Source organism: Haematobia irritans, chromosome 3 (assembly GCF_050003625.1).
Source record: "Haematobia irritans isolate KBUSLIRL chromosome 3, ASM5000362v1, whole genome shotgun sequence".
NCBI lineage: Eukaryota > Metazoa > Arthropoda > Insecta > Diptera > Muscidae > Haematobia > Haematobia irritans.
The window spans coordinates 116,025,483-116,045,391 of NC_134399.1; the positions used below are offsets into that span (position 1 = coordinate 116,025,483).

The 19,909-nt window shown below is 34.3% G+C and overlaps 1 protein-coding gene across 1 annotated transcript; it reads right to left on the bottom strand.

Moving 5' to 3' along the window:
• Positions 1–1,716: 1,716 nt before the first annotated feature.
• Positions 1,717–19,791, bottom strand: LOC142231151 (uncharacterized). The gene is made up of 6 exons (XM_075301769.1): positions 19,776–19,791; positions 12,972–13,127; positions 11,509–12,551; positions 10,842–11,396; positions 3,594–3,672; positions 1,717–1,862 (listed from the first exon to the last, which is right to left on the bottom strand). Exons 1-6 carry the CDS (start codon positions 19,789–19,791, stop codon positions 1,717–1,719), a joined length of 1,995 nt encoding a protein of 664 aa, XP_075157884.1.
• Positions 19,792–19,909: the final 118 nt, after the last annotated feature.

Here is a 19,909-nt window from a genome sequence, read left to right on the forward strand (position 1 = left end):
TGTGCCAAGTTTCAAGTCGATAGCTTGCTTCGTTCGGAAGTTAGCGTGATTTCAACAGACGGATGGACGGAAATGCTTAGATCGACTCAGAATTTCACCACGACCCATAATATATGTACTTTATGGGGTCTTAGAGCAATATTTCAATGTGTTACAAACGGAATGACCATAGGATGGGGGGTATATTCTATGGTGGAGGGTATAACAATTCTTAAGGCATTGGCTGGTAGCACTTGGGAGAAAGATAAGGAGACGCTCAAAAGTCCTGTAAAGCAAACCTACGAACTCCCCACTCCTGACAAAATTTAGAGGGGTAAAACACCCAAACCATGCCACATCCAGAACGGCACCATCTGAACGAGCCAAGTCGATTTCAGAAAAGACAAACAACAAAGCCAATATCTTCCTGCCAGTGTAGCGTTGAGCAGATTGGAAGACCTTCACATGTCCGGGATTGAACTCAGTACCCTTTGAATACATGGCAGCCAATGCTAACCATTTTACCAAAATTGAGTTCACCTATCAGCTACTGATTCCCATGACCAATATTTAAATAAACCATTTGTTGATTTTTTAGTTCGATACATTTGCATTTGTTATGTTTGAGAGAACTTTGCCCCTGTATTAGGGGTGAACCCTGGAAAGACAAAGTTAGTACTTTACCCCAGCATGTGAAAGGTTATCGGATACAAGGCTCCTGAATTCCAAGGGACGAAGTTGAGCCTTCCGAAATAAGCAAGATACTTGGGGGAGTTCTCTTGGATTCCAAACTGAACTGAATAGAGAATACTGCGGATCCCATAAAGAGGGCCTATGAGGCACTACACTCTTATCAGAAATTGGTCGGCCAAAGATGGGGAATGAGTCCTTCTCTTTTTGGTTGGTTTTATACCGCGATTGAAAGACCTGTGGTCACATATGGTTGTCATGTTTGGTGGACAATCGTGAGACACCAAAATCATATGTCCAGAATAAGTAGGACTGCACTGCCGCTATCGAGGTACTGATGGGATTTACACGAAAGGAAGACAACAGAGCTGGCACTTATGAGACTTTTGCGCTTTACAGACTATCAGTTATTCCGGACGACAGTGCTCGTGTCGGACATATCCCATATTGTGCACATTATAAGTTAAGTCCGAAGGCATAATCGATAGTGCGATACACATTTACCGATTATTTAGTCATCGCCGACATGTCGTATCGATCCGACACACTGTAAGATTCTTTACAAACACCGACATTCCGTCCGGAATAACTGATAGTCTGTAAAGCGCATTAAGAGCTTGGACACGCTGGAGAGGACTGCCTGAAGGTATACTGAAATTCTTGCCGGGAATTATAGAGCGACGGACCATGTGGCCACGGAGCATGTTTATCATCACAAACCGGCACACATTACACCAAGTATAGAGGAGTAGGAAGACAGGATGATACCCTTCGGAACCCCGAACATGTATACGGACGGATCAAAGATGGAACGGGCAGCGGTATTTATTGCAGTGAACTGGAAATAAGGGAGTCTTATACGCAGGATAGTGATTGCAGTATTTTTCAGGCTGAGATTTCTGAGATAGCAAAGGCTGCTGAGTCGCTGTTTTTGAGGTCGTTCTTCAGAAGCATGGTCAGCTACATCATAGACAATCAAGCAGCTATAAAAACATTGTGCAGCGCTGACATAAGGTCTAAGGTAGTCAGCCGCTGTCATAGAGAACTCTATGTTCTCACTGAACAGCATTGTATAACTCTGTACTGGGTACCTGAGCACTGTGGGATAATAGGAAATGAGGAAGCGGATGTGCTGGCTAAGTGGGGCGCTCGTAGAACGAATAATGTCCTAGCGGACGTTTTTCCTCCACTAACTGAATAGAGATCAAATATGATAAACTATGGCGAAGACGCTGGGTCTCTTCGGATGGTTGCGAGCAAACCAAGTTTATATGGGACGAAAAGAACCCAAAGAAATGCTAAATTTTGATTGGCATCATAGCACTTGGGAAACACATGGTAAGAATAGGCCTTAAAGATGATGATAGCTGTGATGTCTCTTCGAGGAATCACAATGGTCCTATATTGGTCTAAGTGGACATCAATTCAACACAAAATTGATGTCATCCTCTACAACCCAACCTAACCTTCCCCCTGTATTGAACCTTTGGAATCCCTCGATTTTCCCTGAATTTACGAAAAGGTATAATTTCACAATGAACTGAATAGGCTATGTGAGGGGCTGTCACTTATGCGCTTTACAGACTATCAGTTATTCCGGATGGCAGTGACCTGCCAACATTTTTTGAATTTGGGGGCGCTTCTGAGAATCCCCACTACGTCGAAAACAGGCGTATACGATATCCAAAACTCCTCGGAAAAGCGCCGTCACTATTGAGAAGTTGTACCACGCCAAGTTACTACAAAAAAGTATCGCATGAGTGCAATTATTAGGTGCCTTTTTTAATAAATTTAGAACGACGCCAATAAGAGCCCCTTCAAACAATCAGAAAAAGTGCATTTTAAGATAGTTGTAAAAGAATCATTGTGGTCAAGTAAAACACGATTGTTTAGATGATTATTAATTTTATTATACGACTATCACATCACATTTAACATATTTTTATGCATTAATAAAAGATTGCTGTTGAGTTACAAGTTGCAAGTTACATGTTGTAGCGTCTATCAGCCAGTGCTTTTATTCCCAATGGAGGAAGCGTGTCTGGAAAAATATTTGAAAAACTTTTCACAATTTTAAGCCAAAAACCTTTCACAATTTTAAGCCAAATAACTATGTTTTTAGCACTTCATTATCATTTTTATTTAAATAAATTATAAGAGCTAGTTGTGCTTGGTGTTTCACAAAGTATAAAATGGCTCTTGTAACAATAGTGATGGCAAAATACTTCCATGTACATTTTGTACTTTTTGATATGTTTACCCCATCACAGGCGATAGTTGCAGTGTCACTTACGAGTCTGTGATAGCGATGAGGATGAAATGGAACGTTGCTCGTGTCGAACATATCCCATGTATTGTGCACATTATAAGTTAAGTCCGAAGGCATAATCGATACTGCTGCATGTTTATGGGATCGATAACACATTTACCGATTATTTAGTCATCGTCGACAAGTCGTATCGATCCGACACACTGTAAGATTCTTTACAAACACCGACATTCCGTCCGGAATAACTGATAGTCTGTAAAGCGCATTAAACCTAAGCTGTAATTCTGTCAGTCAATTCTGGCCTTTTCATCGAAGTAATTCCATCAACTAATGCGAACTTTAATCTATATTCTTACATAAATTCCCTGGCAGTAGATGACCATTGGGTCTCTATGTTATGCTAGTCAACCTTCTGATTTCCCGAAATAGATATGTTCAAAAATACCTTCAACGACTCCTCACTAGACGTTGTCCAGTGGAGTGGAGTGACGTTATGCTAATACCTTCCTTAGACTAGAAGCCTCAATTTTTCCATCAATTCCTTTTCAGTGTTCGTTCATATCCTTTTATGTTTTTATTCTATGCGTCCCATTCCTATTCAAACTTTTAAAGCTACAGCAGGATTTCGTCTTACTAATTAAATCCTAAGACTAACATGTCAGTAGGGGTTTTCCCTTAGTATTGCCTTTAGTCATGGTGCTTAGATGTTCAAAGATTCCATAATACACTTCACACTTTATTAGATGCCCAAAACAATTATCGTATTTGATGTATCGTTGTATAATTCCAAAGAGTAACTCAAGATTTTCTAACTTATAGATAAATATTTTAAATTCCTAGTAGGTGTAAAAATGAAATTTCTGATTGTGTTGGTCGAACAAATTGAAATGCTTAAATTGCCACCAACACTCAGCCATGGTGAATATATTAATTAATTATAGTCAGATTCTTGACAATTTAATTACATTTCACAAACATGTTCATATGTTTTCCATCCATGTTGCGAAGAATATGATGCTGCAGCAGCATGTTTCAATGAGAAATAGTTGTCGCTATCATTGTCATTGGTGACAAGAAAAAAATCCAATAAAAATCCTTTTCACTTCCTTTATGCCGTGGGACTCGATAACTGGCTCGATTAATGAACAAGAGATATCAATGGGCAGCAAGTATTGCAATGATTGTGAACATCACATCAATGACATGCCAATGGACAGCCAAAAGTACCAATGAAATCAATGATAAAGATATGACAATGCAATTTTATTTATGTAAAAAAAAAAAAAAACAAAATATGTTTAATACATATGTATTGGTTTAAAAATCCTTTACGAGGATATCATTGGTAGAGGTTAGGAAACAGTTTTGTAAATCGAGAACCGTTCTAAAGCCGAGGTGTCAAGAAACGTAGACCTCTCATTTCATTTTTTACGTAAGGGAATATTCACAATCAGAGATATTATACAGAGAGCCTCCCGGATGACTGAGAAATAATGGCGAAAGAGAATGGTCTTGGGGTAAATCCTGCAGAAACACAACTAGTCATGTACTGCAAAGATCGCAAAATTCCCACGGTTAAGCCAATATCCTTAGGGGGTATTGAAATTCCCTTTGATGAGTGTGCAAAATACCTTCGCGTTATTTTGGACAGAAAGCTGAACTTTAAGCTGAATATTAAGGAAAGGGCGAAAAAAGCCATGGTAGCTTTGTACTCGCGCAAAAAGGCAATAGGAAACAAGTATATATGGACGTAAGTTCGGCCAGGCCGAATCTTATGTACCCTCCACCATGGATTGCGTAGAAACTTCTACGAAAGACTATCATCCACAATCGAATTAATTGGGTTGTGGTATCTTAAAACTTCTTAACATCGTTTTCTAAATTGTGAGTTAGTCCATATGTGGTATATACTATGTTAGACAAAAAAGGTATGTATAAGTAAGTCTACAAATAATTACGAATCGATATGGACTTTTGCACGGTACGTAGAGAGCCAGAATTGAAATATGGGGGTCGCTTATATGGGGGCTAAATACAATTATGAACTTGATATGGACCAATTTTTGTGTGATTGGGGATCGATTTATCTGAGGGCTATATATAACTATAGACCGATATGGACCTAGTTAGGCATGGTTGTTAACGGCCATATACTAGCACAATGTACCAAATTTCAACTGACTCGGATGAAATTTGCTCCTCCAAGTAGCTCCAAAACCAACTCTCGGGATCGGTTTATATGGGGGCTATATATGATTATGGACTGATATGGTCCACTTTTGGCATGGTTGTTAAATATCATATACTAACATCACGTACCAAATTTCAACCGAATCGGATGAATCTTGCTCTTCCAAGGGGCTCCGGAGGTCAAATCTGGGGATCGGTTTATATGGGGGCTATATAAATATGGACCGATTTCGACCAATTTTTGATTGAGCGTTTGAGGCCATATATTAACACCACGTACCAAATATCAACTGAATGAAAGATGAATTTTGCTCTTCCAAGAGGCTCCGGAGGTGAAATCTGGTGATCGGTTTATATGGGCGCTATATATAATTATGCACCGACGTGAACCAATTTTTGCATGGTCATTAGAGACCATATACTAACACCATGTACCAAATTTCAGCCGGATCGGATGAAATTTGCTTCTCTTAGAGGCTCCGCAAGCCAAATCGGGGGATCGGTTTATATGGGGGCTATATATAATTATAGACCGATGTGGACCAATTTTTGCATGATTGTTAAAGACCATCTACTAACACCATGTACCAAATTTCAGCTGGATCGGATGAAATTTGCTTCTCTTAGAGGATCGGCAAGCCAAATTTGGGGATCCGTTTATATGGAGGCTATACGTAAAAGTGGACCGATATGGCCCATTTGCAAACCATCCTACCTACATCAATAACAACTACTTGTGCCAAGTTTCAAGTCGATAGCTTGTTTCGTTCGGAAGTTAGAGTGATTTCAACAGACGGACGGACGGACATGCTCAGATCGACTCAGAATTTCACCACGACCCAGTATATATATACTTTATGGGATCTTAGAGCAATATTTCGATGTTTTACAAACGGAATGACAAAGTTAATATACCACCATCCTATGGTGGAGGGTATAAAAAAATGGGGACTAAAACCGAAAATTGTGCATTGGCTATACACGGCAGTGGTTAGACCTATAATGCTATATGGTGTTGTAGTCTGGTGCCCGGCCTTAGATAAAGTTCACCTAAGTCCCGATATGAACCAAGTTTGACATGATTGTTAGCGGTCATATACTATTCAACCGAATCGGATGAATTTCGCTCCTCCAAGTGGCTCCGGAGGTCAAATCGTGGTATCGGTTTATATGGAAGATATATATAATTATGGACCGATATGGTCGAATTTTTACATGGTTGTTAGTGTCCATTTACTAACACCAAATACAAAATTTCAACAGAATCGGATTAAATTTGCTCCTTCAAGAGGCTCCGGAGGTCAAATCTGGGGATCGGTTTATATGGGGACAATATACATAATCATGGACCGTTATGGATAAATTTTTGGATGGGTGTTAGAGACCAAGTACCAAACTATAGACCGATATGGACCAAGTTTGACATGATTGTTAGCGGCCATATACTATTCAACCGGATCGGATGAATTTTGCTCCTCCAAGAGGTTCCGGAGATCAAATCTGGAGATCGGTTTATATGGAGGCTATACGTAAAAGTGGTCCGATATGGCTCATTTGCAATATCATCCGACCTACATCAATAACAATTACTTGTGCAAGTTTCAAGTCAATAGCTTATTTCGTTCGGCAGTTAGCGTGATAGATTGACTCAGAATTTCACCACGACCCATAATATACATATATACTTTATGGGGTCTTAGACCAATATTACAAACGAAATGACAAAGTTAATCCTATGGTGGAGGGTATAAAAATGACATATGTTTACATTTCAATATGTTCAGATGCATCAGATTCACAATACACCACTGAAATAATCTGTCTAGATCCTCTTGTAATATAATCTCTCCGGTATGACCATTAGAAGAATGAAAATTCTTCACATCATCTGCGTACATTAAAACGTTACACCGAAATATTGATTCTGGTAAACCATTTATAAACAGGTTGAATAAAAACAGTCCAAGCAGGTAACTTCCCCTGATTTACTCCCGAATATACAGCAAGCTGATACGGACAAAATTTGGTCAATAGAAAACGCGTGTAAATCGGTGAAATCGTTTATTTAAAAATCAAATTAAATTTCTCTTTCAAGTTCAATTAGTATAAAATTCAGGAAAAATATTCAGTTAGGCTTTCGCTTTTCCAAATCCGAATTGCCGGGCCTCACGCTTGACATCTGCCATATGATTTTGTACAGCCACCTTGTCCACCATCTTCGCCGCAGAAAGCCAGTTTGTACCACTCCATGGCCTTTTTACCGTAATGTCAAGATGCCAAATCCGGCCAAAACAGTACGGAACAACCGTGTTTCTTCAGGAAAGGCAGCAGACGTTTATTCAAACACTCTTTCACGTAAATTTCTTGGTTGACAGTCCCGGAAGCTATGAAAATGCTGCTTTTCAAGCCACAGGTACAGATGGCTTGCCAAACCAGATATTTCTTTGCGAACTTTGACAGTTTTATGTGCTTGAAAATATCTGCTACCTTTCCCCTTCCTTTTGCCGTATAAAACACCTGTCCCGGAAGCTTCTTGTAGACGACTTTGACGTAGGTTTCGTCGTCCATTACCACGCAGTCAATCTTCGTCAGCATCGTCGTGGACAGCCTCCGGGATCGCGCTTTGGCCGTCGTATTTTGTTTATCATCTTGATTTGGAGTCACTACCTTCTTGTAAGTCGATAGTCCGGCTCGTTTTTTGGCTCGATGCACGGTTGCAGACGATACACCCAGCTTATTTGCGGCATCTCGGAGAGAGAGAGGTTAGGGTTTCGCTTGAAACTACCGGCAACTCTCTTTGTCGTCTCAGCGGCTTCCGGTTTTCGATTTCCCCCCGATCCAGACTTCCTGGCTATCGACAAACGTTCCCCAAATACTTTAATTACATTTGTAACGGTTGATTTGGTAACTTTTAGCGATTTTGCCAGCTTTGCGTGCGAGTAGCTCGGATTTTCGCGATGCGCGAGCAAAATTTTGATACGCTGCTCTTCTTGCTTGGACGGCATTTTGACAACTTAAGAGTGAATTCCAAAATCAAAATAGGAGCAACATTCTACACACACACACCTTCAAAATGAGGGGTGTTCAGGTGTTTTAAATGCAAAATTGAAAGAAATACGTAAAGTTTGTATTGACCAAATTTTGACCGTATCACCCTTTAATACCTAACGTTGTTTCAATTCCACTATAGGTCACATGACAATCTTGCAATATCAAGTGTCGTACAGCTTCAATGGTTTCCTGAATAACAACTGATGTTTGTTGAGTTCTTTAGCAATTCAGTCCTCTGGCTGCTGTCATTCGGGACACCGCAAATTGACAGATTGCAACACTAGACTTGCCCGATTCCGCCAAATAAAAGGCAACCCTCCTTGAGTTTTACACACTCTAATCATAATCAAGTCTGTTACGATTATATTGTCGCAATTCAAAGTACTTTGCTATTTCTAAGTAGAGAACTAATCCACCGGTTCGCACTTCCTTCTAGTCGGCTCTAGGAGCCACCTTGGTGCAATGGTTAGCAAGCCCGCCTTGCATACACAAGGTCGTGGGTTCGATTCCTGCTACGACCGAACACCAAAAAGTTTTTCAGCGGTGGATTATCCCACCTCAGTAATGCAGGTGACATTTCTGAGAGTTTCAAAGCTTCTCTAAGTGGTTTCACTGCAATGTGGAAAGCCGTTCGGACTCGGCTATAAAAAGGAGGTCCCTTATCATTGAGCTTAACATGGAATCGGGCAGCACTCAGTGATAAGAGAGAAGTTCACCAATGTGGTATCACAATGGACTGAATAGTCTAAGTGAGCCTGATACATCGGGCTGCCACCTAACCTAACCTAACCTAGTCGGCTCTAACCGACTAGAGTCGCCAATTCATTAATATTACAATATCACTGAGGAAATTTTATAAACAATTATGATATGATCAATTGATTGAAATTGACTCTAGAGTGTCCAAATAACCGGTGTTTTTGGGTTTCCGATATTCCTCGAGATAAGACAGAATATAACTGTCTTATCTCTCGTAAGAATTCTTTCAGTTCTGTTCAACTTCTTTTGCTTTTCTTTCCAGCCTCGTTGCAAATTTATGTCGATGAATCCAAAGTACTCTACGATGTCAAAGGTATCTGTAATTGAGAACTTTATCATTGTTGTCCTCTGGTGATGGAATTACTACAGGACTTCAGATTTTTTTTTAGCAAATGGCCGACTTTCGTGAATATGATGCTCATTTGAAAGGCTGGACCTCTGAATATCAGCTATCGAATTCAGTATGTTATGGTCCATAGATTGGTGTTTTTTTGCGTTTGCATTCATGAATCTAACGAACAAATATCAGGGATGAAAATGCAGTACTATAGTACTTTCTTTCACGTTTTATTTCTATAGAACATTTTGTCAAATTTTTATTTCTTTAGAACATTTTGTCAACATTTTATTTCTATAGACAATTTTGTCAACATTTTATGTCTATAGAAATTTTGTCAAAATTTTATTTCTATAGAAAATTTTGTCAAAATTTTATTTTTGGAGAAAATTTTGTCAAAATGTTATTTCTATAGAATCGTAGCAGGAATCGAACCCACGACCTTGTGTATGCAAGGCGGGCATGCTAACCATTGCACCACGGTGGCTCCATTTTATGATGTTATGGAAGAGCAAAAATGTTGTCCAAAATGGTTGGGAAGACAGCTGTTTCGGATTTCCACATCCTCATCAGTTCCCTTTATTGGACGATCTACTCATTTCAATTATTAGACAATATTGGGAGCCACTGTGGTGCAATGGTTAGCATGCCCGCCTTGCATACACAAGGTCGTGGGTTCGATTCCTGCTTCGACCGAACACCAAAAAGTTTATCAGTGGTGATTATCCCACCTCAGTAATGCTGGTGACATTTCTGAGTGTTTCAAAGCTTCTCTCTACATCGGGCTGCCACCTAACCTAACCTAACCTAACCTTGGTAATGCTTTCTTATATTGCAAAGAATGAGCTTTTTTTTATAGAAAACTTTTATAGAAAATTTTGTCAAAATTTTATTTCTATAGAAAATTTTGTCAAAATTTTATTTCTATAGAAAATTTTGTCAAAATTTTATTTCTATAGAAATTTTTGTCAAAATTTAATATCTGTAGAAAAATTTGTCAAAATTTAATTTCAAATGAAAATTCTATGTTTTTTCGAGCTTGAGATCTATATGTTTTTTATTTATATTTTCTTCAATATTTCGCAATTTTCTTGAATTGCTTCTTCAGGAAGTATTGATCTATAATAAATTTATTATAATAAGTTACATTAGTAGTATATACTAATTGCTACAATCTTATTCTAACATTTAGTACATTTCTAACATAAATGATAAACATCTCAATATGACACATTCTACTAGGCGAACATAACAAATGGGTAGATACAACTATCCTTCACTTACATCAGTTACAACAACTAAACACAACACATATTTTTGTTAGAGACAGCGAAACATCACTGCTCTCGTCTGTTTTTAATATTGCACTGAGTGTGAATGCTGCTATGCAACCTGCGTGTTGTTCTTTTTCCCATCGCTTCTGCATATCATTTGTCTGTATATGTGAGCGATGTTGTCCGTGTCCGTTTTGTAATTTATTCTCCTCGTTGTTGGTACGTTGTTGATGTGTAACATTTCTAAGGTGTATCTTTTGCTCGTGTTGCTCTCTCGTTGCAAAACACGAACTCTATCAAAGTTTGGTTGGTGGTTTGTTGCTGCACAGTGTGTCGCTAGCGCAGTTTTTTGTAGCTTACTGTTGTTATTCCGTATTTTTATGTCGGATTTATGTCCTGATAATCTTGTCTTTAATTTGTTTTTGGTAGTTCCTATATATATCATCTGACACTTCTCTTTTGATTTTCCATCGCACGGAATCTCATAAATGACGTTTGGGGTTTCCGATAAGGGGATGTTGTCTTTGGTATTGGTAAAAAGATTTTTTAGTGTGTTGTTGGATTTATGAGCCAAGTTGTATTTATTTGTATCGAAAATATCGGACTTTGATATCCTTTCTGAGATCGTTGGTATGTATGTCAACGATTTGTATGATTTTGGATCTTTATTATCGTCCGTCTGTTCTGATGAAGGCTTGTAATTCGCTATTAACTTTTTTATGATGTTCGGGGGAAAATTGTTGTATTTCAAGATATCGTGTAGTTTTTTCTTGTTTTTTTGTTGGAATTGTTGATCGCTGATAGTTAGTGCTCTTTGGATTAGGTTTTTTGCTGTATTTATTATTATCTGTTTTGGATGGTTTGAGAAGAAGTTCATAATTCTTCCAGAAGCTGTGTTTTTTTGGTACCAGTCCATTGTAAGTTTTTCTTTGTCCCTGATGATTAATAAATCTAAATACGGTAATTTTTTGTTGTTGTTCTAGCTCCATTGTAAACCGGATATTGTTGTGATAACTGTTAAGTGTTGTCAGAGTTTTTTCTATTTCCGTTTCCTTGACGATTGCAAATAAATCATCCACGTATTTCGTTATGAACTTCGGTCTTATTGTCAGTTTTTGCATACAGCTGTCTAGTAGTCTCTCCATTAATATGTCAGCGATAATTGGAGAGGCTGGTGATCCCATCGGTAAACCTTTCTTTTGTCTATATATCTTGTCGTCGTATTTGAAATATCTGTTGTCTATTATACAAAATTTCAATGTCTTTATGAATAATGCCTTAGTCATATTTGTGTGTGCTTCTATTTCGTCCCATCTTTCTTCTATAATCCTGAGGGCGAGGTCCACCGGTACACTGGGAAAAAGTGACACCACATCAAACGATATCAGTTTTTCGTCGTGTTTTATAGTCATATCTTTGATCTTATTTCTAAATTGTACCGAGTCCTTTATATTATATTTAGATCCTGTGGTAAGTTTTTTCAGTATATTTACCAGGAATTTACTCATTGCTGCTGATGGTGCGTTTACCGACGAACATATCGGCCTTAATGGGAAATTGTCTTTGTGTATTTTTGGTACGCCGTATAGTCTAGGGGCAGTTGCAATTTCCGTCTTCATTCTTCGTTTTTCAGATTCAGAAATGATATTATTCTTGAAAAGTTCATCTACTATTTCGTTGTTTTTCTTTTGTAGGCCTTGTGTTGGGTCCTTGTTTAGCCTTTGGTAGGACATGATATCCCCTACTATTTTCTGCATTCTGTCTTTGTAGTCTCTTTTCTCCATAGCCACAGTTACGTTACCCTTATCTGCGTTCAGGATTGAGATATTCTTGTGAGTTTTCAAGAATTTCCTGGTTCTGTACACTGTGTTCGAAACAAATCTATCTCTTCCGTTCAGGTTCATTTTGTTGAGATGATTTTCTAATGATGTGGCAAATTTTGTTCTGGCTCGTTCTTGTTGTTCCTTGTTGGTGTGTGTTTGAATTAGGTTTTCTCCATCAGCTATGTATTTAAAAAGTGGGAAATCATCTTTCTGTGTCGGTAGACCGAATTTTGGCCCAAGTGAGAGAAGCCACTTTATGTCATCTGGGAATTCAGTACTTGTTTTATTGACGAACCATTTTTCGTTTATTTTAATGTCAAGATCAAGGACATAAATCCGACATAAAAATACGGAATAACAACAGTAAGCTACAAAAAACTGCGCTAGCGACACACTGTGCAGCAACAAACCACCAACCAAACTTTGATAGAGTTCGTGTTTTGCAACGAGAGAGCAACACGAGCAAAAGATACACCTTAGAAATGTTACACATCAACAACGTACCAACAACGAGGAGAATAAATTACAAAACGGACACGGACAACATCGCTCACATATACAGACAAATGATATGCAGAAGCGATGGGAAAAAGAACAACACGCAGGTTGCATAGCAGCATTCACACTCAGTGCAATATTAAAAACAGACGAGAGCAGTGATGTTTCGCTGTCTCTAACAAAAATATGTGTTGTGTTTAGTTGTTGTAACTGATGTAAGTGAAGGATAGTTGTATCTACCCATTTGTTATGTTCGCCTAGTAGAATGTGTCATATTGAGATGTTTATCATTTATGTTAGAAATGTACTAAATGTTAGAATAAGATTGTAGCAATTAGTATATACTACTAATGTAACTTATTATAATAAATTTATTATAGATCAATACTTCCTGAAGAAGCAATTCAAGAAAATTGCGAAATATTGAAGAAAATATAAATAAAAAACATATAGATCTCAAGCTCGAAAAAAACATAGAATTTTCATTTGAAAAACAAAGATCGAAAAAGCACAAAAATCAAAAATTTAATTTCTATAGAAAATTTTTGTCAAAATTTAATTTCTATAGAATATTTTGTCAAAATTTTATTTCTATGGAAAATTTTGTCAAAATTTTATTTCTATTCAAAATTTTGTTAACATTTTATTTCTATAGAAAATTTTGTCAACATTTTATTTCTTTAGAGAATTTTGTCAAAATTCTATTTCTATAGAAATCTTGTCAAAATTTTATTTTTATAGAAAATTTTGTCAAAAATTTATTTCTATAGAAAATATTGTCAAATTTTTATTTCTATAGAAAATTTTGTCAAAATTTTATTTCTTGTCAAAATTTTATTTCTATCGAAAATTTTGTCAAAATTTTATTTTTATTTATCTACAGAAATTACAATACTACGGTACTCTTTGTAAGCGAATATAAGACTAAAAACAGAAAATATTTAAAATTTAAAATTTTGTCAACATTTTATTTCTATAGAAAATTTTGTCAAAATTTTATTTCTTTAGAGAATTTTGTCAAAATTCTATTTCTATAGAAATCTTGTCAAAATTTTATTTTTATAGAAAATTTTGTCAAAAATTTATTTCTATAGAAAATATTGTCAAATTTTTATTTCTATAGAAAATTTTGTCAAAATTTTATTTCTTGTCAAAATTTTATTTCTATCGAAAATTTTGTCAAAATTTTAATTTCATTGGAAATTTTGTCAAAATTTTATTTCATTGGAAAATTTTGTCAAAATTTTATTTCATTAGAAAATTGTGTCAAAATTTTATTTCTATAGAAAATTTGGTCAAAATTTTATTTCTATAGGAAATTTTGTCAAATTGTTATTTCTATAGAATATATAGAAAATTTTGTCCAAATTGTATTTCCATTGAAAATTTTGCCCAAATTTTATTTCTATAGAAAATTTCGTCAAAAATTTATTTTTATTTATCTACAGAAAATTTATGTAGTACCATAAAGTACAGCTGTGGCAACCGCGATTACAATACTACGGTAGTCTTTGTATGCGAATAAAGGACTAAAAAAAGAAAATAATTAAAATTTACAAAATTTTATTTTCTTTAAAATTCAATTTAAGGGAGCTCTTGACAATAATATTCCAATGGACTTTTTGTTAAAATTTAGTGAAAAGTACTTTTTCGCTCAAAAAAGTAAATTTTTTGTACTTTGTTAAAAATTGTATTTTCCATCCCTGACAAATATTCAAATGTAACAGAGTTTGTCTGTGTATTAATTTTCATGTCACGAATCTGCATTGACTGTTGTTGTGGACATATGGATTGTTGGACTTGACAATTAAAATTAAAATGTAAAGGTATGAAGTTTTTATATTTATCCATTACTTTCGGACTGATAGGTTAGGTTAGGTTAAAGTGGCAGCCCGATTAAGATTCAGGCTCACTTAGACTATTCAGTCCATTGTGATACCACATTAACTAAAAGTACCTATTACATATGGGTACTTCTAGTTTTAACCGCTGAACCTTCTTGATTATTTTTCTTTGTTGAACCAACCAGATTGTTCCAAAAACAGTAGCAGACTGCTTAAGTTAACGTTTTCCAGATCCGCCAGTAATCTGAAGCTATATGCTCCTAAAAGTTGCTTGCGCTTTACACAAAATGCAGGACACTCACACAAGAGGTGTTTAATTGATTCTTTTTCCTCCGCATCATGACAGCTCATACAATAGTCATTATACTTCGCGCCAATAGTTTTTGCAAAATCGCCTATCAGGCAGCGACCCGTTATAGCAGATATCAGGAGTGATATCTGACGTCTCGAGAACATTAGCATATCTAGTGTGCGGTTTAAGTTGAAATGGGGCCATATTTGCTTGGTGTCGTTACAACCCTTGCAATTCTCCCATCGAACATTTGCCATCATAACAGCCTTCTCTCGGACTGATATCATTCCCATGTAATTTTTGAAAACTGCGGACCCACTAGTCAACACCGTGATGAAAACAAGGATCTCAAGCAAGATGCCGAATTTTTAAAATATCGCTTAAGGTTGGTCTATATAAGGATCATCGATGCAACTAAAGGAAAGTTCAACAACGTAAGCATTTACAGCCTTACACTAATAGAAAAAATGATGTTCCAAAATCGTGAACGGACGGTAACAAAATGAAACGGAAACGTTCGCCAAAAATCAAAACGGAATGTTAACCGTGAACATTCGTCCACGGGCGTTCACGATTTCGTGAACGACTTTCGTTTTTCTTTGGTCATGAAGTCTTAAAATATTAGTTAGACATTCTTATGGCAACTCCGTCGGGGATGTAATACGCTCAGGCGACTATTAACGCGTATGGTGTAGGTTCGAGTCACGTTAACGGAATATTGTTTTTTATAAATTCGTAACCATTACGCTTTCAGATCATGAACGCTGGTTGTTGTTTTGACAACGCATGGTGATATCTTTTTGTCAGATTGACACCAGATGTGTGTTGAGTCACTTTCATGAACGGATCGTTTTGAAATGAGCACGCCGTTCATGATTTTTTCTATGGGTGTATCGACTCCGCTACGATATGTTACTCGGAGAGCCATGTATGAATTCATGAAGCCGTATAGGCATTAACTAATGAAATATCAGAAATTGTGCCAGTGTGGCAGAGAGGAGAGGGGTTTGGTAGTAAGTGGATGGATCCAGACCACAATTCCCACAGTTAACAAAATTCTACAAAAAATTGTTGATTTTCTTCTGTTTGATATATTGGTAGAATTCTTGATGTTTTGGTAGATTTTGCAAAACATTTCTTTTCAACTAAGAGGTACTTCACATATTTCCTTTAGGAATAAAGTTTCGACAACGTTTTCTATAGAAATAAAATTTCGACAAAATATTCTATATAAATAAAATTTTAACAAACTGTTCTATAGAAACAAAATTTTAACAAATTTTTTCTATAAAAATAAAATTTCGACAAAAATTTCTAGAGAAATAAAATTTTGCCAAAATTTTCTATAGAAATAAAATTTCGACAAAATTTTCTATTGAAATAAAAATTTAACAAAATTTTCTATAGGTATAAAATTTTGAAAACCTTTCTTTAGAAATAAAATTTTGATATAACATTTTATAGAAATAAAATTTCGACAAAAATTTCTATAGGTATACAATTTAAACAATATTTTTTTAGAAATAAAAATTTGACAAAATTCTCTATAGAAATGAAATTTTGACAAAATTTTCTAAAAGAAATGAAATTTTGACAAAATTTTCTAATAGAAATAAAATTTCGACAAAAATTTCTATAGAAATACAATTTTTACAAAATTTTCAATTTAAATAAATTTTGACAAAATTTTCAATTTAAATAAATTTTGACAAAATTTTCTATAGAAATAAAATTTCGACAAACATTTTTATAGAAATAAAATTTCGACAAAATTTTCTAGAGAAAAAATTTTTTTACAAAATTTTCTATAGAAATAAAATTTTGACAAAATTTTCTGTAGAAATAAAATTTCGACAAAATTTTCTATAGGTATACAATTTAAACAAGATTTTGTTAGAAATAAAATTTCGACAAAACCTTCTATAGAAATAAAATTTCCACAAAATTTTCTATAGGTATGAAATGTTGACAAAATTTTCTATAGAAATAATGAAATTTTGACAAAATTTTCTAATAGAAATAAAATTTCGACAAAAATTTCTATAGAAATACAATTTTTACAAAATTTTCAATTTAAATAAATTTTGACAAAATTTTCAATTTAAATAAATTTTGACAAAATTTTCTATAGAAATAAAATTTCGACAAAATTTTCTATAGGTATAAAATTTAAACAACATTTCTTTAGTAATAAAATTGTGACAAAAATTTTTATATAAATAAAATTTTGACAAAATTTTCTATAGAAATAAAATTTTAACAAAATTTTCTATAGGTATCAAATTTAAACAACATTTCTTTAGAAATAAAATTGTGACAAACATTTTTATAGAAATAAAATTTCGACAAAATTTTCTAGAGAAAAAATTTTTTTACAAAATTTTCTATAGAAATAAAATTTTGACAAAATTTTCTATAGAAATAAAATTTCGACAAAACTTTCTATAGAAATAAAATTTCCACAAAATTTTTTATAGTTATGAAATGTTGACAAAAGTTTCTATAGAAATAAAATTTAGACAAAAATGTTCTGTAGAAATAAAATTTCGACAAAATTTTCTATAGAAATAAAATTTTAACAAAATTTTCTATAGAAATAAAATTTTGACAAAATTTTCTAATAGAAATAAAATTTCGACAAAAATTTCTATAGAAATATAATTTTGACAAAATTTTCAATTTAAATAAATTTTGACAAAATTTTCTATAGAAATAAAATTTCGACAAAATTTTCTATAGGTATAAAATTTAAACAACATTTCTTTAGTAATAAAATTTTGACAAAATTTTCTATAGAAATAAAATTTCGACAAAACTTCCTATAGAAATAAAATTTCCACAAAATTTTCTATAGTTATGAAATGTTGACAAAATTTTCTATAGAAATAAAATTTCGACCAAAAAGTTTCTGTGGGAAAACAATTTCTACAAAAATTTTCTATAGGTATACAATTTAAACAACATTTTTTTAGAAATAAAATTTAGACAAAAAATTTTATAGAAATAAAATTTCGACAAAATTTTCTATAGAAATGAAATTTTAACAAAATTTTCTATAGAAATAAAATTTTGATAAAATTTTATAATAGAAATATAATTTCGACAAAATTTTCTATAGAAATAAAATTTCGACTAAACTTTCTATAGAAATAAAATTTCCACAAAATTTTCTATAGGTATGAAATGTTGACAAAATCTTCTATAGAAATAAAATTTCGGCAAAAGTCTTCTGTAGAAATAAAATTTCGACAAAATTTTCTATAGGTATACAATTTAAACTACATTTTTTTAGAAATAAAATTGTGACAAAAATTTTATAGAAATAAAATTTCGAAAAAAATTTGTATAGAAATAAAATTTTAACAAAATGTTCTATAGAAATAAAATTTGACATAATTTTCTAATAGAAATAAAATTTCCAAAAAATTTTCTATAGGTATTAAATTTTGACAAATTTTAATTTTCATTTTTATTGAAATAAAATTTCGACAAGAAATTTTATGGGAATAAAATTTTTTATAGAAATAAAATAAACTTCCAAAATAAGATAATAAAACATTTTTTTTGAAGAAAACATATTTTTATACCCTCCACCATAGGATGGGGGTATATTAACTTTGTCATTCCGTTTGTAACACATCGAAATATTGCTCTAAGACCCCATAAAGTATATATTCTGGGTCGTGGTGAAATTCTGAGTCGATCTGAGCATGTCCGTCCGTCCGTCCGTCCGTCTGTTGAAATCACGCTAACTTCCGAAAGAAACAAGCTATCGACTTGAAACTTGGCACAAGTAGTTGTTATTGATGTAGGTCGGATGGCATTGTAAATGGGCCATATCGGTCCACTTTTACGTATAGACCCCATATAAACGGACCCCCAAATTTGGCTTGCGATTGCTCTAAGAGAAGCAAATTTCATCCGATCCGGCTGAAATTTGGTACATGGTGTTAGTATATGGTCTCTAACAACCATGCAAAAATTGGTCCATATCGGTCCACTTTTACGTATAGCCCTCATATAAACGGACCCCCAAATTTGGCTTGCGATTGCTCTAAAAGAAGCAATTTTCATCCGATCCGGCTGAAATTTGGTACATGGTGTTAGTATATGGTCTCTAACAACCGTGCAGAAATTGGTCCATATCGGTCCATAATTACATATAGCCCCCATATAAACCGATCCCCCGATTTGGCTTGCGGAGACTCTAAGAGAAGCAAATTTCATCCGATCCGGCTGAAATTTGGTACATGGTGTTATTATATGGTCTCTAACAACCATGCACAAATTGGTCCATATCGGTCTGTTGGCGAAAATGTTCTTCCTCCAACCTAACAGAAATAATTTTTACCATATTTCATAATTTACTTTTAAATACTTAATAATGATCTTCATTCATTCATATAATACTTATAATTTAACATATTTTATTCTTTAACAGACTCTGTAGTTTATTTCTTTACATTTCGTTGCATTCTGTTAAATTTCTTTGCATTATGTTAACATTATAAATTCATTCATACTTTATTTATCGTCTACACTGCATTGCTAAAGTAATTGTTAAAATTTCCCATACATAATTGTTTTTGTTTGAGGTTTCGATTCATATTACTCTCATTTTTGTCTATCCTCTTTAACAAGCAATAACATAGAAATAGCAACTACAATAGCAATGGCTTGTGCGTTAGCTAGCATATGCATTGATCCATTGATATTGTTGTTGCTGTTTTTTGTTTCTTAATGAATATTGTACTAGCGACATACATTACACTCGCTCATTGTCATGAGTAACTATACTTAATTAGTAATAAAAAGAAATCAATGAGAGAAATTTCCCTTATTATTTCCAAATATTTTGGGCCTCCTCATTACTTTTGATAGTCATATCGTTCCCTTTTTCTGT

Excerpts from the sequence above, each read along its gene's own strand:
- LOC142231151 (XM_075301769.1), bottom strand. Across the intron at positions 12,552-12,971 it reads TGCTGCTATGCAACCTGCGT|CTGATGGAGAAAACCTAATT; the intron begins GTTGTTCTTTTT and ends TTAAATACATAG. Across the intron at positions 1,863-3,593 it reads GGGAAAACCCCTACTGACAT|TTAGTGGAGGAAAAACGTCC; the intron begins GTTAGTCTTAGG and ends ATCTCTATTCAG.